General features: G+C 36.4%; 2 protein-coding genes across 5 annotated transcripts in view; both read left to right on the top strand.

Annotated features, from left to right (window-relative positions):
* The window catches only part of csnk1g1 (casein kinase 1, gamma 1), a 115,727-nt gene extending 97,598 nt beyond the window's left edge, over positions 1-18,129 (top strand). For 2 of the 4 annotated variants that reach the window (XM_005166600.5, XM_009303474.4), the window contains 3 exons: positions 3,595-3,701; positions 6,833-6,856; positions 13,936-18,129. In XM_005166600.5, coding sequence (XP_005166657.2) covers positions 3,595-3,701; positions 6,833-6,856; positions 13,936-13,990 — 186 coding nt within the window. In that variant the 3' untranslated portion in view covers positions 13,991-18,129. 4 annotated transcript variants of the gene reach the window in all.
* Positions 18,130-20,909: 2,780 nt separating this feature from the next.
* Positions 20,910-26,952, top strand: rps17 (ribosomal protein S17). Its single transcript, NM_200845.1, has 5 exons — positions 20,910-20,918; positions 21,401-21,552; positions 24,465-24,570; positions 26,555-26,620; positions 26,833-26,952. The coding sequence occupies exons 1-5, from the start codon at positions 20,916-20,918 to the stop codon at positions 26,908-26,910; spliced, it is 405 nt and encodes a 134-aa protein (NP_957139.1). The 5' UTR covers positions 20,910-20,915; the 3' UTR covers positions 26,911-26,952.
* Positions 26,953-27,653: the final 701 nt, after the last annotated feature.

Below are 27,653 nucleotides of genomic sequence, written 5' to 3'. Positions count from 1 at the left end.
CATATTCTATCACTTTTCCATGTGGGTGGAAATACATTCCAACTTTCCGAATTGAATGAAACACAGCATAAGATGTGACTCAGAGGCTATTAGGGAAATGTTATAACCCCTGTTGTTAACTCGGTACAGCTAACATTTGGACCTATTGTCAGTTATACAGTGCATACTGTGTGTGTGTGTGTGTGTGTGTGATGGTGAAATAAATTACAATGCAACTATATGATTGAAATGATATGATTCATCGTTTTGCACTGGCTGCATGCTTTACTTTAATTCAGAAGGTGCCTCAGGAGCGACTCAAATGCTGATGAAAGTCTTTGAGTATGAAATTCATATATAAATATCAAATATTATATTAGATGACAGAATATTCTGTGATTTTTTTTTTTTTTTTTTTTTTTTTTTTTTTTTTTAAGGATGTGAATATTTTGAGACCACTTGTCTAAAAGTGGACAGTGGTTCTTAAACTTTGACCCATGTTGTTCAACATAATATAATGTATACAACACCCCCCAAATGTATTCTCAGCAACCCATAAAATATTGCATAGGAATTGATACAAATAAAAACAATTATTATTATTATTATTATTAATCATATATTAATAATATAATAAACCTGCACTAAATGCTTATGAAATATTTTTTGTACTCAAGTAAAAATACTATTACACTGCTAAAATAACACACATTTTAGTAAATACAACTAATATTAGGTAAAAGTACAAAGTACTCTTTTAATAAGTACTAGTTGGTTACTTTTGAAAAAAACAAAATCAGATTTTCATTATGAAATCACTTTTAAGTGTAAACCTGATTGAATGGTTTAATTGCTTAAATCCCAAAGCTATATGTAAAGGAATTTGCACAAACAAAGAAAGTATAGTCAATTTTTCCTTTCATGACAATTAATATTTTTCAATAGCACTGGTAAAACTACCAAATAATCTTTAAGGCCATAGAGACACTTTTTGCCCATTTTTAAAACAATATTTTCAACCTTTGAAAGGTTTATTTAGTATATGATGAAAAGATTTAAATTTAGCCTTTTATTTACATATTTTACACTATTTTTCTTTACAATATAGCAAATTTGTTTCTTAAATAGCTGTACATCACATGTAGATTTTATTTTACACTTGATCTTAAACTTAAATACAAACTTTACAAAAAACACAAGTACACTTTCAGTAAAAAATAAAACAAATGACTTTATTTTACTTGAGGTATTTGAAATATGACAACAATACATTTATCAAAGCAGTGCTTTAAGAGCCTTATTGTTATTTTTAAATAAACAATTAGCAACAAGGGATTGCTTTGACCTGTAATGCTTTAAGACAGATCAGAATACAGCTAAATGTATAAATCACACAAATACCTCATCCAGAAACATTTCCAGCATAATTATTTTGTCGTAAAGAAATAAAAAAAGTTCCACCATTGCTAAAAGTAAGTTTCACTTTACAATACAGCCAAATAAGACCATTAGCATTGTCATCGATCATGCATCAATCTAATTCTAAATACTTGATAACTTTGAATACTTTTGACTAAATTTAGTCAAGTAACAAAGACAAATAATGTCTACTTTAATAGTGAACAGATCGCGATTGTGTTCAATCTGAGCACACAGGCGATCATGACAGGACTTGCAGTTTATTTGAAAAAAGCTTATTTAAGAGCTCGCATTTCTGTTTTAGTGATTTGCGTACATGAATGCGCTCTCTCGTGTTAAAATAAAGCACTTGCCACATTTCCAGAAATGAGTAATTGCGCAATACCTCTATTCCCGCGCCGCCATTCAGACAGTATAGAGGAGTGACAGGTCAGAGGCGAGTCGACTCGCTGTTGGAGAGCGAAACGTGTATGTAGATCATCAAATAGGCAGGAAATATGTCCGCGGTTTAATCACTCTGCAAGACATCTCGATAGTGAAAACATCCGAGAAGCATTATTCCAACAAAACATTTGTTTTTAAGTTGTTTTTTCTGTCTCTGCGACTCAGAAAGCCTTTGTCCCGCCCTTACGTTTCACGCAAAAACACACACACAAAAAAAGGTCGACTGTGATTGGCCAGTTTTCATGTCAGTCAAATCACGCTTCAGAATCAATTCGGAAACTGATTTTCAGCAGCTTATGACAAATTGCACTAAAATAAACATTCTAAGCACAGCGCTGTGATCGTACGCTTCACAAAAATGCCAAAGCTGATCACATCGATAATATAGTTCACATCAAAGGATTAAAAATGTTAATTGTTTATTTAATTATTTGGCGATTCCTCCGCGTACCACTAGTGGTACGCGTACCACAGTTTGAGAACCACTGATCTATTCAATTCTCCAGGTCAGGCAGGAGAACTTTTTGCTTAGCTTAAAATAAGTGATTGAATCAGATTAGACCATTAGCATCTTGCTCAAATGTCCAAAGAGTTTTGATGAGTTTGCCATTTAAAGCTTGACTCTTCTGTAGTTACTTTGTGTACTAATGCAATAAACAAGGCCTGATATTATGTAGTGCTGTTACCTAGCTGGGGACTAATTTCTGGGTCTGCATAATATGATTTTGTCTAAAGGTACGGCAGCAGCATTTCTTGATTATTACACCAAAATGAAAACAATTTATTGAGTTAAACATTCGAGTTTTACAATTGTTTAATCCATTCAGTTCTCCAGGTCTCACAGAAGAACTTTAAGCTTAGCTTAGCATAAGTCATTGAATCAAATTAGACCATTAGCATCTCGCTCAAAATGACCAAAAAGTTTTGATGAGTTTGCTATTTAAAGCTTGACTCTTCTGTAGTTACTTTGTGTACTAATGCAATGAAAAGGCCTGATGTTATGTAGTGCTGTTACCTAGCTGGGGACTATTTTCTGGGTCTGCATAATATGATTCTGTCTGATGGTACGGCAGCAGCATTTCTTGATTATTACATCAAAATGAGAACACTTCAATGAGTTAAACATTCAAGTTTTACAATTGTTTGATCCATTTGATTCTCCAGGTCTGGCAGGAGAACTTTTAGCTTAGCTTAGCATAAGTCATTGAATCGGATTAAACCATTAGTATCTCGCTAAAAAAAATGACCAAAGATTTTTGATGAGTTTGCTATTTAAAGCTTGACCTATCTGTAGTTACTTTGTGGAGTTTCTGGAGGGCCACAGCTCTGCAGAGAGTATTTCCAGCCCTGCTTCAACACGCCTTTATGTAGGTATCAACCAAGCCTAAAGCACTCAATTAGTTTGATCAGGTGTGTTTACTTAGGGGTTGGAACTAAAATGTGCAGATCTACAGCCCTGCAGGAACTAGGTTTGACACCTGTGCTTTAAATTCTACATTTTTTTTTGAGCCGGATGCTAATGGTCTAGCCCTTATCCCTAAAAAATGGGGTGTTCTGTTAAAAAAAAGTATAAGGTTGCTTGCTATGGGAACTTGCAGCATAACAAAAAATGGATAAAAAAAGTAAAAAGCAACAGAGTTGTTAAATTCCAGTAGTTCCTTACATAAACACACAGTCTGAACTGTGTAATTTAAGTGACATTGCTCTGAAGCCACACAATAATTGTTTTATTTTCATTCTTTTCTTGCACAGGTGGTGAGCTCAACTAATGGTGAACTGAATGCAGATGACCCGCTGGCGGCCCACTCGAACGCACCAATCACAGCGCAGGCAGAGGTGGAGGTGGTGGATGAGGCCAAGTATGTGCACATCAATTGTCACAGGTTTCTGTTGTCTTTGCCTTGTGTCTGATTGACACAAGATGTCCAGTACCACTCTGGGTCTTTACATGATTTCCCTCCTATCCTTACTGGTCCATTCCTATCTGCTCACCTGTAGTGCTCTGTGTGGTGAAGGTGTAGGATGGCACATTATATTAGGTGAAAGAATAATATTTATTTATTTATTTATGTTATTCATATTCACATTCTCTCATTTGGCACTCTGTCATTTTTATCTTTATATTTAAAGGGTATTTTTTGCTCATTTTTTTATTAATATGCTTTTTTTTAATCCTTTATTGATATAATTCAAGGCTGAATTTTGGATCTTTGGTTCTTAATCTTTTTGACTTTTGTTATTCAACACAATATAAACTATACAACACCCCTCCTCTTATCCATTTAAGGGAACACTTCAATTTATTTTTTATTTTTATTTTTTATATAAAATCCTGAGAGTTAAACATTCAAGTTTTAAGGCCAGTGAGTTTGCCTGTTAAAATTCAGACACCCTTGTTAGTTTCCTTGTCTCTTCAAGTACCTGATGTGCATTTGAGTTTCAGTCACACAAAACACATCCTGTCGGATATCGTTCTAAACACTTACTCTTGTAGTTCTTTGATACTTTAAAAAGCCCTCTGTCTTTGATTTATTGATGCACAAGCTTGAAAGTGCTGCAGACAGCAGCGTTTTTATCAATTAATAGACTGACACAAACACACAAGGTCGCCATGGATATTATTACGCATTATTAATGCCCACCAGAGGTTTTTCTTCTGATCTCTCTGATCTTTTCTTTTAGATATTTCCTCCTTTTCTTGAATGCAGCAACCTGTAGACTGCTTTTTCCATTACATATCAATGTTTAAAGGTGCACTTACAGTAAATTTAGTTTCCAAAGCAACTTACAGTTGAGAAGGTATTCAGTGATTTAACAAGAAGTCAATACACACAAGAAGTGCTAATTATACAGAGGAACTGTTAGTGCTCAGATAAATAAGTGCTAGTGTTAGAATGTTTTTTTTTAAGAGAGTAATGCTTCTACAGGTGGTTTGTCAAGCCCACTCACCTTTGTGAAGCACACTTCACAAATGCAGTGTATTGACCGTTTTATTTAGAGATATGGGGTGATTGTAAACTTAAACTACTTAAACTACTTAAATATAATTGTCTGAATAGTAGAAATGCTGAATTAAGATCTTGTGGGTGAATCGAGATTGCAATCTTTTTTTTTCGATTGATCGTGCAGCTCTAATTTGTATGCAAAAAAAAAGCATAAAAATAACATAAACATTTTGCTTATCTATACCACAATTTTATTTATTTATTTTTTTTTTTTTACAAAAATTGCAATAGTAACATAATTACTATGGAATTTTATTTACATTTTGAAGCATTTAATTTTTAAAATATTTTATTTGTTTTATTATTATAAAATATATTTTAAATATATTTTAAGTGGGATTTCACCTTTTTATTGTGAAAGGATTGTGGAGATTATAGACAGGACAGTGTAAGGAGGGGAAGAATCTGCAAATGATCTCGAACTCTGGTCGCAGTGAACACTGTAGAGCTGTGTCAACACACTAAGCACTAGGCAATTGACGCCATCAACATTTCGTTTTCTATGTGAATATAGTTTAAAATGAATATTTACACTCACTGGCCACTTTATTAGGTACACCTTACTAGTACTGGGTTGGACCCCCTTTTGCCTTCAGAACTACCCTAATCCTTTGTGGCACAGATTCAACAAGGTACTGGACATATTCCTCAAAGATTTTGGTCCATATTGACATGATAGCATCACGCAGTTGCTGCAGATTTGTCGGCTGCACATCCATGATGCGAATCTCCTGTTCCACCACATCCCAAAGGTGCACTATTGGTCTATTGGATTGAGATCTGGTGACTGTGGAGGCCATTTGAGTACAGTGAACGCATTGTCATGTTCAAGACACCAGTATGAGATGATTCATACTATATGACATGACTTGTTATCCTGCTGGAAGTAGTCATCAGAAGATCTGTTCTTAGCTGACAGGAGTGGCACCGCGTGTGATCTTCTGTTGCTGTAGCCCATCCGCCTCAAGGTTGGACATGTTGTACATTCAGAGATGCTCTTCCTCAGACCTCGGTTGTAACAAGTTATTTGAGTATTTGGCTATTTGAGTTACCGTTGTAATTCTATTAGCTGTCTGGCCATTTTCCTCTGCCCTCTGGCATCAAGAAGGCATTTCCACCCACAGAACTGCCGCTCACTGGATATTTCCTCTTTTTTTGGACCATTCTCTGTAATTCCTAGATATGGTTGTGTGTAAAAATCCCAGTAGATTAGCATTTTCTGAAATACTCAGACCAGTCTGTCTGGCACCAACAACCATGCCACTTTCAAAGTCTCTTAAATCCCCTTTATTCACCATTCTGATGCTCAGTTTGAACTGCAGCAGATTGTCTCGACCATGTCTACATGCCTAAATGCGTTGAGTTGCTGCCATGTGATTGGCTGATCAGAAATATGCCTTAACAAGCAATTGGAGAAGTGTACCTAATAAAGTGGCCAATGAGTGTAGTTTCACTACCAACAGTTTTTAATTGGTTTATTGGGTTAGAAAACATATTCATATATAAAGAAATTTGATTGTCAGAATGCCAAAAGCAGGGCGGCCAGAGAAAATGACACTCGCCGACGGCAGTGTAAACGAATGTTTATAATATAGTCATACCAAATGATTGACAAACTCATTGATCAAACTGAAGCTTGTGTGCTAATAGACAGTGGGCTGGGGAGCTGAGGACTACACTACACTTATCCAATCCACTTTTACTTTCCCCTTTATTCTACCATTCATTTTATTTTTATTTATTTGAAAGAAAAATGGCCATCTGTTTAGCAATTTTATCAAACACAAAGACCTAAAATGCTTATTTTATTAGTTGAAAGGCGAGCAGATGTTCTCCACTTTCCTCCTCCTCCTCCTCTCTCCCTGTCTCTTTCTCTTCGTTTGTGTGTCTTCCCGTTGGTCTTTTGTCGCCGTCATTAGGTTTGTCTCATCGTCTCACCTCTGTGTAATAATCTCTGTCTTTTCTCTTTTCACACTCTTCTGTAGCTGCGTGAAAATGCTCAACCTGTGGTGAGTCCCTCTCTCCAGTCCACATCAAACCCAAGGGGAGTGGACCAGCCTAGACTGTGGCCATATAGATCGCGCTTTACACTAAAATCCGCTAACACAGTTTTAGGCTAATGCTGTTCATTGTCTGTGAGATTCAACAGGAAGAGGGAGATCTGTTCGCTCAAATTCTGAAATTCACTCAGGGTGTGCTTACACGACAATAGTGTACTCAAAACTGAAACGTTTTGCTTTGTTACGTATAGTCGACAGCATTATCAAAACAACAAGTTTTTTTTTTTTTTAAAGGAACCTTTCGCGCACATTCTCATATGTGACCCTGGATCACAAAACCATTCTGAAGTTGCACAGGTATATATTTATCAATTGACAAAACTACATTGTTGTACATTAAGGTGCACACTATGTACAGTTGCCTCGAACCGGGCCAAAACACGCTTGTCCCCACTCCCGTCTCCCCCGACGGCCCGCACTCACACCACGATCGGGCCTGGGCACGCTTAAGTCATTGATGGTGCGCTGTTCACTGAGAAGCGCTGTCACTCAGAAGCACAGTGGAGATTTCTCTGGTCATATCATTTTAGTCGGTTTAATATGCAGTGACATGCAGTCAAATATTACGCCAAACAGTCCATAGGGATGCGGTGACATGCAGATATTTCGCCGAACAGATCCGCCACTTTTGGCGCTCATAAACGATCATAAAGCTCTCATGCTGCAAGAATAAGGAGGTCTGCTGAAAGTGCGCAGCTGTGGTGCAGTGAGGGGTTTGCGTATTTAATAATCTACGACAGTTTGCGTTCACTGAACAGTAAGAATGATTAATAAATCCATATGAAACAGTCCCTTAAAAGTCACGTCTCACTTTCAGTTTCGGGCCCAAGTGAACCACGCTCAGGCCCACCTCATCCAACCGGGCCAGGGCCGGCCAAGTGAACCGTGCTTGAGCCCGATTCAGCGCACTCACACTTCTTAAACGATCCGGGAAACGGGCCTGGGCACGGTCAAAATTAGAATTTTTCCTTTAGGCCAATAATCATTCAAATATTAAAGGGGACCTATTATGCAAAAATCACTTTTATAAGGAGTTTAAACACAGTTGTGTGGCAGCGGTGTGTGAATATCTCCAGCTTCTAATGGTAGCAAATTATTAATTTTATTTTTTATAATCACATTTCATAAAAACTGTCTGCCGAAACACTTTGGTTGGCATTCTACCTTTGTACGTGTCATCAGTGGGGGAAGCCCCGCCCATTAGTGACTCTCTCTCTCTCATTAGCATCAGTGTTTTTAATTCTGCCACTATGCTGACACACAGGCAATTGTAGCTCCGCCTTCTTTTGAAAAGAGCACAATCTAATTTGAATTTAAAGCGACAGTCACCAAAATGGAATATTTTGGATCAGCGCCTTAAAAGGGGAGGTTCAAACTGTTATAAAACATTATTTGTGGGGTATTTTGAGCTGAAATTTTACATACACACTCTAAGTCCATCAGAGACTTGTTGTAGGTCTTGTGGAAAGGGGCATAACAGGTCCCTTTTAAGTAAAAGCTGGCTCACACACTGGGATTTTTTATAATCCTGAATGATTGTAGCATGTTAGACTAAAAGAACATGGCTCTCATGTCACAGTGTAAGATCTCAGCTGTCATGAAGTCAAACTGAACAACAATGAAGACGCGACAAACACAAACACTGCCCCTGGAGATTAATGTCATCCACGTGTGACACTTCCTCTATCCTGCGTTCTGAAATGATTCCTCACAGCAAACGTAAAGCGGTCAAACCCACAATCAAAGACCACAGATTTTAGTCTAGGATTTCAGGAATCTTTTAGGATTTCCCAAATTTGTCTCGTGGCTGAAATCTCACTGTGAGCAGGGCTTAAGAATCATCTTTCATTCAGTTTTCAACTGTGCATATATAAAAACACAATTTGCTAGTAAAGTGCTTTGCTAAGAACTTAATTTCAACAACTTTACACTCATAAAAAACATGTTTGTTTAAACTACCCGTATAAAATAAGCTGAAACGAAAAATTCTTCTTTTTTTTTGTGGGGACAACATGGTGTTTTGTGAAATTAATATGTTACTTAACCACCTATTAATCATGTTGGCCCAACACAAATCACTTGTGCAGAATCCAGGATTTTTTACAGTGTAAAGGTATTTGGATTTTTATGAACCCTCAGAATACAGATTTTTAAATATTTAAATCTTCTAAATGTTGTCTTATCCTGACAAATGATACTTTAACGGAAAGCTTATTTATTCAGATTTTATGTGTTGTATAAATCTCAAATGCAAGGAATTAGCACTTATGACTGGTTTTATGGTCCGTGGTCACATATGGTTCTGTAGTCCACCATTGATGTTTTGAATGTCAAGTTTTCACACATAACTATTACTCGTTCAGACTATAAGAATGAACATGATGTCGACGGTTTTACAAAATTGATTTCAAAATCAAGTTCACACATATTACTCGTTCAGTCTTTATTTATGCGCGAAGACTAGACTTGTTGTTTTTAAAACGTCACAATCGTTTTTGAAAAATGGTATTCAAAGTGTTTTTAATGCATTGAAACTACTTTTTCCCCAAAAAAGATTGTGAAGTTAAAAAAAAATCGAACAAAACACAATGTCTGTAGTTGAAAATAGACCCTCTAAAATTGATTGGCTTAGCTTATTTATAGCAAGCCAATGATAAAACAAGTTTCTAAATGCGCTATGCAGTGCTTTACAGAAGTTTGCAGACCCTTATCAAAATTTCATATTTTAGTTTACAGCATTATTATATACTTGATAAGATTCATTTAGCAATCAGATTTGACTCGAGTTTTTGCAAAGGACCAGCCATGTTTCAGTTTTAATTGACAGCATGTTTCTTAATAATTGGTTTATGTGTACTTAACTTTATAAGATTAGGTTTTCTGATGCACCCCCCGCCCCCCCCAATTTATTTTTATTACTACCATCTATATATATTTTTTTAGTTAATGTAGTCATATTTAGCGTATTACAATAGCATATGTAAGAAGTGTTTCATTATATGTTGTATTTATGTTTTTATCTGATTGAGTTGCAATCAAACCTGATTGAGTTCTTAACTCTGATTCGTTTAGTAAAAATGCACATACCTGAAATGTTAACATATCTACAGAATATTACTTTGAATTTTGATAATTTAATAATTGATGAATAGTTGTTTTTCCAACCTACGTTTAATATATATGAAAAGATCATACTGAAAAATAAGATTTGAATGACTCTGGATTGCGTATTTGTTATTACATTATTAATATGGTAATACTATGTCAGGGTTTTTGTAAGACGTTTTTATAAAGTCTTAATTTGCCCTCCCACAATTTAAGGCTATAAAGAGTTAAGGGTCTGCATGTTTTTGCAGCGCACTGTACGTTCAGTTCCACCCTCGATTAATACACAACCAATACATTCAGCAGCCGTTTGTGACCGATTTCGTCAGATTTACAGGCAGCATCCTTCAGAGACATGTTTAGTGAAGTCCATCACTTTTCAATGTGTCAGTCTGGAGCTGTTCTCTTCCACTGCATGTGCCTTGTTTTTTCCTGGCCCATTCTGTCGTGTTGTTGCTGTTTTAACATTCTGTCGTCGATGCCTTTAAAGAAACTTAAATGTTTTAAGTTTCCTTTGTATTAACTTTGAGCTGTTGTCATTCATATATGCAACATTTTGGTTTGTACCAATATGCTAATGCATTCCCCCAATAAAACAGCGCTGGCAATATTTGACATAACCCACAAATACAGTACTGCGCAAAAGTCTTAGGCCACTAATATTTTCACTCCCAAAAAAAAGGTTTGTCTGTAACATGCCAGTTTAAAATATCAATTTACATTTCCAAACATTATTTTTTGTCATTAATTGTAATTAAACAGTGAGATTACTGTCTGCACAAGGAGTCTAGTGATGGAAGGTTTGGACCATTTTACTGGCTTAAACCTTTGAGTCTCGTTCAGTGAGATAAATTAATCTTGTTTTCAAATCATTTTGTTCAATTTAGACACCTTTCGAGTCTTCTGGTTTTTGAGTCGTTCGTTCATCACATGACAGCATGTAAAGAGAGATGACTCAAACCCGAGGACTCGAGAGATGAACGGATCAAATCTTTTTCCATCTTTGACTACATATGATTGGCTCCTGTCTTTAACGTGATGGACGAAAAACTCAAACCCAATCAAAGACTCTAAAAAGGAACTAATCTTCTACTCCACCCACACAAATGTGGGCATGCGCAAATGAATGAATGGCTGTTTCTCAATTCCAATTCCGCAGAGAACGGACTTGCGTTCTTGTGGAGACTGGTCTTGCCAGGTGTCCTCGGAAGAACGAACTCAGGAGACCGCGAGGGCAGAGAACGCGTCCTTTGAGAAATGGGATGCTGCTTTCTTCCTGATGATCATGTGACCTTCACGCATTTTAAATAGTAAATTATTTAAACATTACAGCATTCATACAACAATTTATTGTTTCCCCCCTCTTCAAAATATATACTTTGCATAAAAAACATTATAAATATACTCTGCACAATATAAATAAAACAGATTTAATACGAATTTCAGCAAACAAACACCCTTAATGTGTTTATTCCTTTATTAAGATATTCATGTTAATGTTTATATTCACCGTTTCATTTAGGGAAACTCCCTAGGTAAATAAGTGATATCTCTGAACTTTAATAATAAATCTAAATAAAATGCTGCGCTTCCCACCTCCAGTCGCAATGACTTCTGGGACTTCCAGAGCGAGTTCGGTGCTCAAGTCTGCATCAGTGCGTCCTCGATATCAAGATCACATCCGGGAAGTTTCATGCGTCCTCCGTACTTGCGGTCTTGAGTATTGGAACTGAACTTAGGCAGCTGATGATGACGTTACACGAGAACACGAGGACGCAAGACCGCTGAAGAACGCATATTGAGAAACAGCCAATCACTCCCTGAGAAGAGTCGTTCACTAATGATACAAAAGATTTGTTCAAAATGAATCAATCGTTCAAGAATGATCCATCACTAAACCAACAGAGATCTGATCTGATTATCCTCCAGTTTGTCTGGAATGACATGAACAAACGGAGACAAACTAAATCCAGAAGAAGGCCAAATCTCTAAGATGCTTCAAAAAACCTACAGTGCTGTTCAAAGTTTTAGGTACTTGCTGTAAAAGTGCTGTAAAATAAGGATTCTTTCAGAAATAGTGCATAATAAATTGTATTTAATAACTTATATCAACATATCAACATTATCAACATTTCGTATGACCACACTTTGCATTTAAAACACTCGCCATACTTTTTCCGGTAGCTTTGCAGGTAGGTTTTTTGAAGCATCTTCTAGATGTTGCCAAAGATCTCATTTTGTTGATGAACAGATTAGATCTCTGTGTGGTGCGCTGGCTGTTGGCAGACTAAGGTGGAGTGTCTAAATAGAATAAAATGACTGGAAAAAAGATTCATTTACCTCGCTGAATGAGACTCGAAGGTTCGAGTCAGTAAAATGATCCAAACCTCCCATCAGTAGACTCCTTGTGCAGACAATAATCTCACTGTTTAATTGCATTTAATGACAAAAGACAATGTTTGGAAATGTAAATTAATATTTCAAACTGACATGCTACAGAAAAACAACCCACTTTAAACCTTTTTTTTTTTTTTTTTTTTTTAACACCAGGGGTGTCCAAACTCAGTCCTGGAGAACCAGTTTCCTTGAGATTTTAACTCCAACTTGCTTCAACACACCTTCAAGGATGTTTCTAGAAAACCTAAGGGCTAACTCAGTCCTGCAAAGTTTCGTTCCAACCCCAATTAATCAAACACATCTGGGCTAGCTAATCGAGCTCTTATTTGGCTCTCTAGAAACATCCGTGCAGGTGTATTGAGTCTATAGATATATATACACTAAATATTGCATATGGACCCTGAGCATGCGTCAATAGCACCGCCACATTTGTACAGTGCTCTCAGCACAAATGTCATTCAACCGCACTGGTCAAGACAGTGTGCCAATGTGGAGATGCTGGACGTTAGCGCTGTGTACGGGTGTAGTAACGAGCGAAGAAAGAAAACAAAGCACAAAGGAAGAACATTTCATAGAAAAAGATTTTGTCTTTTTATATGTTCAGAGCTTTTGTGCTCAACAAATAACGTTATTGATGATAATACAGACACTTACATTCACCATAGGGGTATAGTAGCACCAATGAAATAAAATAAGCAAACAACGCAAAAGAAATATGACAGCGAGATTCTGCGGTGCCAGAAACATGTATTATTGTCAGCTAAGTGAACGATTTGTTCATAACGGAGATTCATTCACAAACGAATCGCTCCCTCCATCAGTATGAGAAGTGAAAGCAGCAGAGGGTTTCAGATTAGTTCAAAGTTAAACAAGAGAGGGGATAATACATTTACATGCACACAAACACACACTCTTTGTCAGCAATGCCCTGATCCATCAGTTTAGAAATGTGATGTAAAATTATAACTTTCATAATTTAAGTATATATATATATATATATATATATTTGCGTACTGACCACCAGGAAAACTCCCGACCATAAATATACGTTTATATGTGTATATCTCTGGATCTGGATGGCCACAGTCCTCCATTGCAGCTTGGTCCTGCATTCATTTCAAGGGAGCTCTACCCTGCACTAAAATGGCAGCTTTATTGACGCATTCCTTCCAATAGACAACAACAGGGCAGGTGACATCTAATGTAAATATGTGTTGAGTCAAGTTGGAGCTAAAATCTGCAGGACATTGGCCCTCCAAGACCGAGTTAGCGCACCCCTGGGCTAGTAATTTTGATTAGCTAGCCGAGGTGTGTTTGATTGGGGTTGGAGCTAAACATTGGAGGACACCAGCCTTCCAGGACCGACTTTGAGCACCTCTGCTTTACACAGTACTGTATATGCTTGATGTTTAGGATTAATTAAAGCAGCTACATACTGACGGCGCATGTGTAGGTGCTAGAGAAGAATCAGCCAATCAGCAGCCTGCCCAAACATGACTGACGTTTACCCATGTGCTTGTCCTCAGGTGCTGCTGTTTCTTCAAGAGGAAGAGGAAGAAGAACACGCCACGCCACAAATGAACCTCCGGCCACTCAGCGCAGTCCGTTTCCTTTGGTTGTTTTTAGAGCGTTCAAATAAAGAAATTTTACAAGACTACGACGGCAGGCGTCCCCCAAACCAGTAGGGGGAGCGCAGTGTATGAAAACGAAAGAGAGGCATGCGCACTGTTGTCTCGGTGGGGATTGTCTTTTGTTTGTTTCTTTATTTTTGTTTCTTCTTCCACGTCTTGATTTAGGCAGCGACGGGTCTCGTCCTAGAACTGTCTCTCGGATCTTCACTCCCAAACCTTAGGATCTCCAAGCACTGGAACAGCACCGCACTTGACTTGCTGTTTTGCTTTTTTTTTCTTGCGTTCACCTCGCCTTCGGCAGTGGAGGAAGTCTATGAATGTGTCCTCTTCCTCCACGACAGACCCAGTTGTGTGACATGGTGGGAGGAAGAGAGTCAAATTCAGCCACGCCGGAGCTCGAACTGCAGACCTGTTCTCCTCTAGCACCTCGTGGGCCCCTTTTTTCCGCAAGAAACGAGACGCTGACTTTCTTTTATTTCACTTTACCCCTATTTTTAAAATGTTTGTTTGTGTATTTGTTGGTTCTCACGCTGCCAGGATGTGGTGGAAGCCTTAGAATATGACTAGCCGATTTCTTCGTCGTATCTATCGGAGTGATTTAACGTACACGGGCAAAGCGCAAACACAAATAACTGTCGTACCGATCGCTAGCTGGCCTTTAAACGTGAACTTGTGTGACAGTGTGACATAAGCAGCTGTTTCCAGTGGACGGCACTCGCCACGCACCGCCGACGCTCCACTGACTAGTATTTAAAGCTGCTTGTTCTAAAGCACTCCTCCCACTTAACAACCCACCAGCCAGTCATGCTGCTTTCTTCTCCTCTTACGATATATTGTATCGCTTTTGACGTACAGCTGGCTGCTTTTCTATTGGCTGAGGTGGCCAGTACGACTTTCCTTCTGCGCTTTTTGTATCTTTCTGTCCGTATAGTCACTTATTATTCCCACGACCAGTTCCTGATAGGTGTTGCTTTTCTTTTCATGCCTGCTAAATATTCAGGACGAAAGTACGTATGTGCTAAATAAACACGAAAGGTGTCGCAGATGATGTAACAATCGGCCGGCTGTTGTTTTCTCGATGAAATCAGTGTGATAACGTGGATTTTGGGAGGATGCAGACTTGTGGTAGTGACTGCCACCGCGAAACATCTCGATCTAATGCCTTAATACACTACTCGGCGAAGTCGACCCGCGTGGGCTTCCACAATAGGACATTACGAAGTTCCTCCCATGCCTTCATATTCATGCTGAATAGATACCCATCTCGTTCCCAAAATGAATCGTGTGTAAACGATGGCAGACCTATTGAAACGGGCCATTTGTAAATGCTCATGGGAATATTATAACTATTATTATTGTGGCCATAAGCGATTCTGAGACAGGGCAGCCTTTGATCTCTTGCATGGATGAGGCGGTCCTTTCCCGAGCGCAATCTATAATGACAGGAATTACGTATAATGGGGTTATATGCGAAACGGTTATGTAGTTCTGTTGTCGTCGTCGTTTTTTTTTTTTTTACTTTAATCGCTAATCTAAGTCGTGACGTTGCCTTGCTCATCTTTTTGCGTTTCACCGTTCACCTGTTCACAGCATTAAATCCATGTGTTTTATTTTTGTGTGCTCTTTCTAATGTATAGTAAATGTGAATTAATGTAAGATAAATTATATAACTATTTTAATTTTATTTTGATCACCGTACAAAACGTTGAGAGAGAAGCCATAGGAGTGTGACTGCACTAAAGTTTCGTTTAGGCCCTTGTTTACTTCAGCCTGCACGTTACTGTATTCCGCTGACCTCGTCTTACATAAGGAACAGAGGCTGTTTGAAGAATCGACCATGCCTTGGTTTCATTTGGTAATCATTCTTGAGGGCTTTCGGATGACGTGCTTTGAATGTTCCTTTAATGACAGTGGACCGCGTTGGACCAAATGGGCACAAATTCTTCGTTAGCATGATTCCACCTCTTAACTCATCCACTAGTTTATACGTGTAAATAGTAACTTGTTAAGCTCTGACTGACCCATTCCGTTTTGGATCCACCTTGTGGAGCTGTATTGGGATGAGTGTTGCGTTTAAATACGGCATCTCCAGTTAGCGGTTATTGGAGAATCAACCAACGCATATGAAACTTTCCAATGTGATGATGGTTGGCTATTTAATGGATTTTCCTTCTGCTTTTTCCACTGTGATGCAGGTCACTTTGGGTCTAAATTATTCTGTGAAAAGTACTTGAATGATACTCGTGGAACTCCGCCTCTCGCAAGCGCGTCGAGGTGGCTTTTTTTATTTAACGTTCTTCTCTTAACAATATGTATTATGTGCCTCGCTAGAGTTGGAAGACAATTTAGTATTTCTGGATGTGCACTGCTTGCTATCGCCAGGTGCGTCTGGCTTTATGGAGAATTGCAGGATAACTCCTTTAACCCCTTAATTCATATTGACTCCAAAGTGGGAGCCCTTGGCTCGTTACGGAGCCACTTGGAATTGCTTTTTTTTTTTTTTCTTCCGTTTGTTCGGATATAAGCGGAATGTGAAATTGTTTAGCTTTGGATCTATGGACTGTGCGGATGTACTTTGGGATTACAAGCAGACGTAAATTAAGGCGCCATCTGCTGGTAGACTCGTCCATTTAAGACACTACATTAGACACTGAAATCATTCTCGATATGCTATTGGAAGTGGTTTGATTCGGGATGGCTAGAACAGACGTTATTTCTGGAATCTTGGTTAATGCGATCAATCGTAATGACTACTGGCTCTCTTGTCAACTGCAAGGTGATGACGTCAAACCATCTTTCATCTTTAAGTTCCCCATTTTTGTTTGCTTTTTTAAGGATTGTACCATTTGCGATTTTTGTTTTAATAAAGATGGTATATCCGTACAAGTATGAGGTTTAAATATACCACGGTTCCATTTCTAGTTGGTTTCCTCAAAGTCGAAGTCATTCGGGATGCATTCTGGGTCATTCGGAAGGGTGTTTGCATACCATTACGATTCCTTTTGAATTGCCTTTGCTTTTTATTTTTATTTAATATGAATATATATATCATGGTTCTGGTCACTTTACTGTGCTGCAGATTTAAATACAAAGAGGTAAATAAGAGTTATTCTCCTACTAAAATTGAAGTTAGTGACATTAATGCAGATTTTATGTGCATGGCTTTTGATTCCGAAAGCAATGGGAACTACTTGTGAATGGGGCACTGAAGAACATTGTGGGCATGAAGTTGATACACTGTTATTCTGTGGCTGCATAATGCCTTAAACATGCTACTGCAAGTCTGACCCCTCTGTACGCTTGAGTTCAGCAGGTAAATGTCCACTATTTTGCCGCTGTATACTGTATTACCCTTCCATTGTGTCTGCTACATAGCTCCCCCCCCTCCCCTCTCGATCTTTCAAAACAATTGTAATCATTCCTGTCTCAACTTTTGAGTTAATTTGGGAACTTGTTGAACTTTTTTTTTGTTGTTGTTGGTGTTGCTTTTTTAATGAACAGATCAATCTGGTTAAACTGCTCTTTTTTTTTTTAATGACCTCGGAATGATTATATTACAAGAGTCTGGTAGGAAAGCACTGCAATATTTCTCTTTTTCACGTTTTTTTGTAGTGTTCATTTCTGTAAGGATGTTTCAGTACTTCAGGCTTATTAAAAACTAAATTGTACAGTTCTGCAGGAGTCATTCTCTTGTTCTGGTCATACTTACAAGAAAAAAAGATACTTTAAATTTCATTGTATTATGAATTTATTGTGTTGAAAAATGAATGTTGCTTCAATGTACTTCGATGATTTTACTTTGTCAAGGGCTTCAACTGTGATGGACCCATTTTGTTTCTCTCTCTCTTTCTCTTCTCTCTCTCTCTCTCTCTCTCTCTCTCTCTCTCAACCTCTAAATATATTTTGTTTTTAATTTGGAGAAAGATTAAGGCCTTAATCTTAATCTTATTTAAAATGCCTATTTTCCTGAGGAGTCATATAAAATTCCATACATAACCTTTCGAATTAAATTTTTATTCCCTCCACTCTTAAAGGGAAACTCAAGTTTGCACCCTTTTTTATGTAAAATAAAAGAAAATGTCTCTTAAACTCTGGGCGAGTGCGTGTTTGTCTTTTTTAGAGGATCATGCAGTGTGTATTTATACACTACAGATTACATATTTATTTTATTTATGGTGTATGAAATTCAGTTGTTTGTGCCATGGAATAATTTGGGATAATTGAATTTGTTTTACTATAAGCAGCTCTTTTTGAAGTTTGGCTGCGTTTCGCTACTGATATGAGTTATAAATTATCAACATGCACATGCTATGAAATTAGTTTGGGGTTTTGTGCTGTTGAAATTACATGAAAATGTTGTAATGTGTAAAAGGGAAGGCAAATCAGTGTTATAAATGGACAGGAGATCAACAGTTATGGAGAAAAAAAACTGTAAAAATCTAGAGCATAATGCCCTATAAAAGTGTAAACGTGTGTGTGTGTGTGTGTGTGTGCAGAATGTGTTTTTAAATGAGCTGACTGTTAAATATTCGGCTCATTTTATATAATATAGCGCGAGTTTGGCTACATGGTGAACTTTTGTTTACAGGGTAAATATCAGTAATAAAAATCATTGAAATTGCTTGAATTTGAATATAGTGTTTTCAAAAGTTCTTTGATTTTGGATAAAATGCATGAAAATGTAGTTGTTGCTTTCATAATGATACATTTATATCATCATTTATTATTAAATAATTATAATATTCATTATTTAAATAAATTGTTAATAAAGAGGGTAAATGAGTATTTCGACGTTGGTGTGTTGACAAAGCAAACAACATCTAATATTAGGGATGTAACGGTATCAGAATTTCACGGTACGGTAATACCCATCAAACAGGACGTTAATTTCACCAACCATTCCCATTTTATTAAGTTGTATCCATACAAATGGCCTACCCTGTACATCAGAGGGCTTCTTAAAAGGGCATTTACCACATCATGAGAGGGTGGACAGCAATCACAAAGACACATGCAAAATGGTTAATAATAATATGAAAACAAAATAAAAACGATCAAAATGACTTATTTTACTAAATAACTTGGTAAAGACAATAAGAATATTTAAAAATCTTTTTAATTTGATCTAATTTACCAACTTTTTAGACTCACCGAAGTGCAGTGAGCAGTGTGGGACATGGCAAAATCACATCCATTCAATGAAAGAATATGGCAAAAATTGACAAAAACATATTTCAAAACACTTATTCTACCTGCAAGTGTGTAAAGGTTTATATAATATAATAAATATTCTTAAACGTTGTTAAAGAATTATATATATATATATATATAACTCTTTAACATTGGGCACTTTTATGTCCTTTGACATTTATCCAAATTTATATATATATATATATATATATATATATATATATATATATATATATATATATATATATATATATATAAAATTTGTCAAACTAACAATAAAACCTACTTTAAAAAATGCACTACCTTTCTATTATATATTTTTCTATATTATTCAACCTCCTTTTAGGTCTCAAAATCACTGTTTTTGCCTTGTCGCACACCCAGAGTTTTAAACTTCAACAATGAAAATAACATTTTAAAATATTATTTATCTGGAATCCACTAATGTATCTTAATGAAGCACTAGTGAAATAATTTAAATATTTTATAGTTATTAATGTGAGACTATTATCAATATTATTTTTTATACAAAACATAGCTGTCTCACAGTACCAGTGTCATTTCCACCACAACACTGTAATGTCGCTTTAAAAAGTTTGTGTGCGATTATTTAGGTGGTTTTTATAAAAATCAATAGTCATCTGAGCACATGTTCAAGATGGAGGGAATTTAAATTTTCATCTACAACACTTGAAGAAAAATCAAGGTAAATATTGCTTGATAAGAAAATACATTTATTCTACGTCATTTCAAACATGTTGTACCTTCAAAGTTGTTTTTAAAAACCAAACAAAATGAAGGTAAATAAGATTGTTTTGTATACATGAAAGGCTATATCAAGTCAAAGCTAATCGGTGAAGCTAGTTTAAATTTTTTTCACAATAAACTGTTGAAATGTCATTTCCACCACTGTCATTTCCATCACCACACACATTTATAAAAACTATTTATAAAAGTTCTCATCACACATTAAAAGTGTATTCACAATGTATGAGTTCATGCTCTATTTAATATACAAATTCAGTTTATTTATTTTCTAATAAACTCTTAACCAAATTAGTATTCAATTTTAGAGTGTGACAGGAGTCCAGTTTAGCATACAACTAATTTATTTAATTGACAAATGTATAATTATTATAAACATTGTGGAAAGACTGGTTAAACTAGATACAAAAATGATCTTAGACAGTGTTTGACTGCTATAAATGATCTAATCTTGAAATATTGCGATGTGGTGGAATTGACATATCTTCAGTTCACGATGGAAAAAATGTTAAATATGAACAATTTCTCTTCTTATCTAAGTTTGTCCTCTAACAGATCTTAAAACTAGACAAACTGTTTAAACTTATGAGGATATGATACATTAATTTTGAACAAGTTTTTTTTTTTTACTTAACACAAAGCTAAAAGTGCCCGTAGTTGAAGAATTGTCCATATACAGTTCTCCAAAGTTGTGAAGTGCTGGAAGCTTAAAATGTGCTTCAAATTGAATTGATAAGTGGTGTAAGAAGCATGTATTTAGCGAAGTCTGTTAACAAAACTACGCTTTTTCTTTCTTTTTTCCCGTTGATTTGAAGCAGGTGATGGAGCTCGTCTACGGACTTTTATGTCACTTCCGAAAGAGCTCTATAAACTTCCGCCCCGTACTGTTTTAAACCCTTTTTCCTCTAAACCAAGTCAAAATGGTGTGTACCGTGAATCCCTGTCAATCCTTTCAAATCTTGTACTTCATCAACTCTTCACGTTTTTATAAATGACCAGAATGTTTTGTCAAGACTCTCAAGATCCACGTATACAAAGTATTTTAACGTTTGGCAGGAGATGTTATGTAGGATGTTAAAAACAGCTTCGGGTTGTCTTCCGGTCTACAACAGAAGCAGCTTCAGATGTTAAAGTCTGAGAAATGTAACGTTAGACAATATTAAGTTGAATTATTCGCGTATTCAAGTGCTACGAGTGACTCTTTTAACATGTGAAACGTTTAAACCCCAAAAAACTTGTCTTAAAACAACAGCTTGAGTCATCAGTAGCGCACACTTCCTCTCAGGGCTACCTTACTAAGGCGTTCGTGTCTGATTAATAACATGTTACCGTTAGTAAATTAAAAAAAAAAAGTACAGAAATGTCCTGATATCCAGAGTGACTGTAGTGTGTTTGCGGCTGACAGGGACGCGTGAGGACCAAGACGGTGAAGAAAGCGGCTCGTGTGGTCATTGAGAAATACTATACCCGGCTGGGCAATGACTTCCACATTAACAAGCGGGTGTGTGAGGAGATCGCCATCATCCCCAGCAAACCGCTGAGAAACAAAATCGCAGGGTGAGTGAAAGCCATTCCAGGGTTCCACGCTTAGAATCTTTTTCTACTAGGCCAGTGGTTCAGATTGTAACTTGCCCTGCCAAAATGTTATCAGGCCCCACCAAAAAAAGTTAATAAAAGTTAATAGCAATTTTTTTATGCGCATACAGTATTTTAAATAATGTGTCAAAAGCCAAATATAATTGTAGTACCTACCCTTTTTATTCAACTTAACATTTTTTTTTGTAAATACAACTGACAATTAATAATAAATATATATATTTAAGAGTTTAAAAGTATAAATGTGTGTGTGTGTATATATATATATATATATATATATATATATATATATATATATATATATATATATATATATATATATATATATTTATTTATTTATTTATTTATTTACCGGTCAAAAGTTTGGGGTCAGTTCTATTCATTTATTTGATATTCAAGGAAAATTATTCCGTTTATCAAGGTGACATTTGTTAAATGTAAAAAAAAGTTAAAACAGTTAAATATTTATTAAAATTTTTAAATAACTGCTTTAGTTTAAAATAAAATGATTACTCCAGTCATTATTGCTTTTATTACTATTACCAATAATATTAATAACAACAATAATTAATATTAGAGTGATTTTCAAAGGATCATGTGACTAAAGACTGGGTCAATGAAACTGAAAATTCATCTTTAAAATAACTGGAATGAATTAAATGATAAACTACATTTAAACAGTTATTTTATAGTGCAATAACATTTTACAATTTAACAATATGTACTGTATTTATGATATAATAAATGCAGCTTTGGTGTGGTGGAGAAGCTTATTTTAAAATATTTAACAATCATACTGACCCCAAACTTTCGACCAGTTGTGTATAGAATATTTTATAAGTGAAAATGTGCACTTTAATTTTGACACCGGCTGACATAGTCACCAAATATAAATCAGAGAGGTCGGACTCTTATACAGAGCCTCATTTCAGTTTTTTTTTTTTTCAGTTTCAAAAGAATTTATCTATTTAATCAATCAATCTATTAAAGAAATGTTGGCTAGATTTATGCAATATAGGCTTAAATTATAGAGAGAAATAACAAATGAACAGAGTCTGCACCAGATCATGAAGCAGATCAATGTTGATATTTTTTTCTGAGCTGTCAGTGCAGAAATGAACATTACAACAGGTCCAACACGATATATTATAAGATTAAAAGGTCCCACTGTATATTGTGTCCTTAAGTACTATGTACTTACATCAAAAAATAAATACAATGTACTTACTGTGTTTATAATGTATTTGAGAACACTTGTGGTGCGTTTGAGTTGGGATAGAGGTTGGGTTATGGACAGGTTTGGTGGCATGGGTAGGTTTAAGGGTAGGTTAATAAGTAAGGGATGGTCAACAGTGTATTTACAAATGTAATAACAAAAGTTAATTACAGATGTAATTACATGTATTTAATCAAGCATAAGTACACAGCAAATACATGTATTTACACAATGTACATTGTACGAACTATTAATTTCTGTGTAAGTACATATTAGTTAAGACCACTTAATATAAAGTGGGACCGATTAAAATATGGAAAATTATCAGATGGTAACTTTGGTCAATTTTCCTAACGGATGAACAGCACTCAGTAATATTTCAGCATGCTTTCACTTTCGTATTAGACATGAAGCGCACATTTGTTGGTAGGAATGACATCCTGCTCTACTTCATAGTCGTATATGTGGCTATTGCACAATCATAATACACTGTGATATAGCCTGGCTCGCATACTGTTTTTACCGTACTATATAATTTGGAAGTATGTGGTTTCGGATACAGGTTTTCAGATTTCTTCAAAATAACATTGCTGGTGTTTAACAGCAGGAAGAAACTGAAATGTTTGGAACAGATTGAGGGTGCAATAATAGTAAAATGTGGGGAAAAAATCTCTTCAAGAACCTTTTCAAACTTGAGCACTGCTAACATTGCCCATGTTTTTATTTATCTTTAAATAACATTCATTTTCATTCTTTACATGATGCTAGTATCACCTTATGACAAGTTCAGATTGCATGATTTTAGCACCGGTTTTGAGAAATCGTTGACAAATGCCTGAAATCACAGGCAAATCGGTGCTCGTCACACTTGATCACAAAGTGTGAACTAACAAAAACATGATCTAAGAAAATTGCCGATACCCGTCAGATATTTAATAGCTGCTAAATATCTGGAGCAAAATCATGCCGTGTGAAATGTGTTCTGACTGAAAATGACATGGGTGATCGCCTACAGCCAATCAGAGAGCAGCATACATTAGTGTGGCTGTCTGCAGGTCAGCGGGAGGTTGGGGAAGGAATTAAAAGTGCTTTTTGGTCTATCTGGACCCAAGAAATGGAGGAAAAACACTCCATTTCCCTTTCATATGTTAGCTGAACAATGCCACAACCGGGTCAAAAAAAGTTTAAGAGAAATTGCTTATTCCCTTTAATCCCCAGGTGAGCAAAATAAGTACATTTTCAACCCCTTTAAAGGCTTCTTTCTCATTATGTGGTTAATAACAAAAGATGAAGCCGATACTATGTGACCTTGCATTGTTTCCATGTCTTCGGGCGTATGTTTGGTTGTGAAACATAGTTTGTGGATTGAGACGACCTTGCTGGAGATTTTCCAATTAAGTCATGCAGTGAAACTCATTGTTGCCTATACATCCTACAGCATACCCAAAACGCTACCCCAGATAGTCATGTAGTCGTGCCATGGATGTTTTCACACTGCTTTTAAAATCATGCAGTCTGAACTCTGCCACTAAGCTTGCAATTTTCAATAGAAACCTAGCTGAAATCACTTTTCATCTGTTGAGGCCAGTAAGAGAATTGTCAGGGCAAATGCATTGCAGAGACTTGAGGCATGTGTCAATGTTTGGTGTATCTGCAGGTATGTTACCCATCTGATGAAGCGCATTCAGAGGGGTCCAGTTAGAGGCATCTCCATCAAACTGCAGGAGGAGGAGAGAGAGAGACGGGACAACTACGTCCCGGAGGTCAGTGATGTTTACTGTGTACTGCACCAACATCAACACGTATGTAGATTTAAGGGTTATTTAGAGTTTAACACATTGTTATCATCTTTTTCTTTGCATTTAGCCTTCAGTTAATTAGACGTTAGTAGCCCATATGATGTTATGTACGGAGCCCCAAAAGTGACATTTGCAAATTAAAAAGCATAAGTACAAGAAAAGTATTTGCAATGGCAAAATTGCATTAAACATCAAAGTTTAAATGAGCAGAATGAAAATGAAACCTAGCCCATATTGCTTTGTAACCAATCAAATAAGGTCTCATAATGATGGTATTGTTGTTCATTGTTGTTAACAATTGTTAGATCACGCCAGATAAATAGATCCAGATAAATAGATGCCAGATCATGTCAGGAAATGTCAGTTTCTCCAGGTATCTGGACAACATGTCAGCAGAGTTTCCAATACCCAAACCTGTTAAGCAGTATTGGTACTATCAGTATAGGAGTTGACTGTGGCAGGAACTCAGAGACGAGCAGAAGCAGTAGATGAAGTGATGATAATAAAACAGCAGGGTTTATTGAATAATGTTAGTTGCTTATGTTTGAATGCTACATCACTATGATAAATCCTTCAAGTGTTGTTACATCACAAGCAACAGCAATGGAAAATTTCTGCTTCACAACATTGTCCTGTGACAATACAGACATTGAAAAGACATTCTCTTATCTCGTACTCATGAAAATAAATGTTGCTTGAATCTACACATAAGAATAAAACAATATGGTAAAAGGAAATAATAATAAAGCAATAATCATAGGAAACTAGTAATAATAAAATATAAAACATAATAAAGTCACAAATAATCAAATCATTAACTAATGATCTATAAAATAATTATTCTTTTTTTCATTTTCTTGTCGGCTTAGTCCCTTTATTAATCCGGGGTCGCCACAGCGGAATAAACCGCCAACTTATCCAGGACATTTTTACGCAGTGGATGCCCTTCCAGCTGCAACCAATCTCCGGGAAACATCCACACACACACACTCATACACTACGGACAATTTAGCCTACCCAATTCACCTGTACTGCATGTCTTTGGACTGTGGGGAAACCGGAGCACCCAGAGGAAACCCACGCCAACGCAGGGAGAACATGCAAACTCCACACAGAAGTGCCAACTTAGCCGAGGATCGAACCAGCGACCTTCTTGCTGTGAGGTGACAGCACTACCTACTGCGCCACTGCGTCGCCCCAATGATGATTATATAAATGACTAATCTTATGATTAAATAAAATAATTCAATGAAGAATAAATGAATATAAAGCAATGAAAATAAAACGCAGCACAAATGAATGGGTGCTTCTTTGACACAACACACACAAGTTTGCTACAAGCATTCTCAGGCCCTTTGTTAGATTCTTCCCAATGCTCCGCGCTGCTTATTGATTGGAACAGATGTGCGCCACCTTACTTCATAGTAGTTTCATGTATAAAGCAGAACTAAATAGATTTATTTTTTATGTTTTTATTTAGAGAATGCCACAACTGGGAACTGTAGCTTCTCATATGCATGAAAAAAACATGACAGCCTTTTTATTTTTGCCAATGTCACTTTAGGAGCTCCATAGTTTGCTTTAAAAATATATTAACAAAAATATTAGGTTTAAATTTTTAAAAACGGTTCTGTGAACGTTACATTTACAGTCATGCTAATATTCATGGAAATCATAAACCATATCCTTTTAAAACAATACATGATGCAAAATTGCCCTGTTTGCCTTCTGGTGTTTTTGTGTGTGCAAGACCTAACACAGTGACAGTATGAAGCGATTTAAAGCAATTACAGTATTAACCTCTATCACAGCAGGTGACAATCTTTTCCTGTGTAGTGCAAACAATACATCTGTTAGTACCAGTGTCAAAACCAGTGTGCTTTATACTTGTATTTCAGATATCACTAGTATGGAGTTGTTTATTAGATGTACTTCATGTTGTTGTCAGGTCTCTGCTTTGGATCAGGAGATCATCGAGGTTGATCCAGACACCAAGGAGATGCTCAAGAGTTTTGTAAGTTGATCTTAAGCTGCAAATATGAAATTGCCATACTACATGTCCTACATTTAACAACAGTGAACAGCCATAGTTACCAGTGTTTTGTATGAATGGTGATGACCACTGTCAAATGTTCTGAATAGAAGATGAACGTGTCAGAAAAGCTTGATGTTCCAGTGTTCTTATACAGACTTTGTGGATTTACCTTTTTGTTTGTTTTGCTGCAGGACTTTGGCAACATCTCCAGCCTGCAGGTCACGCAGCCAACTGTTGGAATGAACTTTAAAACACCCAGAGGAGTCTAGATGTGTGGTATTTATCAGATGTCAATAAAGACTGCAAAAATATCTTTGTGTGAGGTCATTTTTGACAGTCTGTATTGTCGTCTGTATGCGGATCACTGGACACTTTTCCATTACCGTTAAAATTGCATTCATTGAAATTGCAAATGAAAAGTACCCCAAAGGGAAACGTGTTATTTTCACTTAAGCTTTTGATATATGGTTTTTACACTTACATGAGAGATTTTTTTCCAACAATTTGTAAAAAGAAAATGTAATAAACCTGCAATGGAAACAAATTTTTATATCCTGCATTGTGCTGAGGGCAAATGCGATGATCAATCAGGTTTATCTGTTTATTATAGTAGTCTCCTGGACAAAAATTGCATTGCCTGATATTAATAGCCGTCACCATGAGTTTCAAAATGAGTGTGTTTCACTTAACTGGTACTAGGCAAGTCATTTCACAGTAGTTTCATCCAGGGTTCTTACACTTTTTCTAAAATCTAAATTTTCTTTACAACTTTGGACGAATTACATTAACGTATTAGGTTTGTTGTAGTATTTTAGAGCAGTGTTTCTCAACCACATTCTTGGAGGACCACCAGCTCTGCATTTTTCATGTCTCATTAACCAAACACACCTGATCCAGATTATTAGCAGAGACTGAAAGACCTGTAATGGGTGTGACAAAGGAGACATCCAAAACATGCAGTGCTGGTGTTCCAATAGTTGAGAAACGCTGTTCTATGGTTTTGTATACTATT

Source organism: Danio rerio, chromosome 7 (genome assembly GCF_049306965.1).
Source record: "Danio rerio strain Tuebingen ecotype United States chromosome 7, GRCz12tu, whole genome shotgun sequence".
Taxonomy (NCBI): Eukaryota; Metazoa; Chordata; class Actinopteri; order Cypriniformes; family Danionidae; genus Danio; species Danio rerio.
The sequence above is the reverse complement of the archived record's forward strand: the minus strand, read 5'-3'. Positions and strand labels throughout refer to the sequence as shown.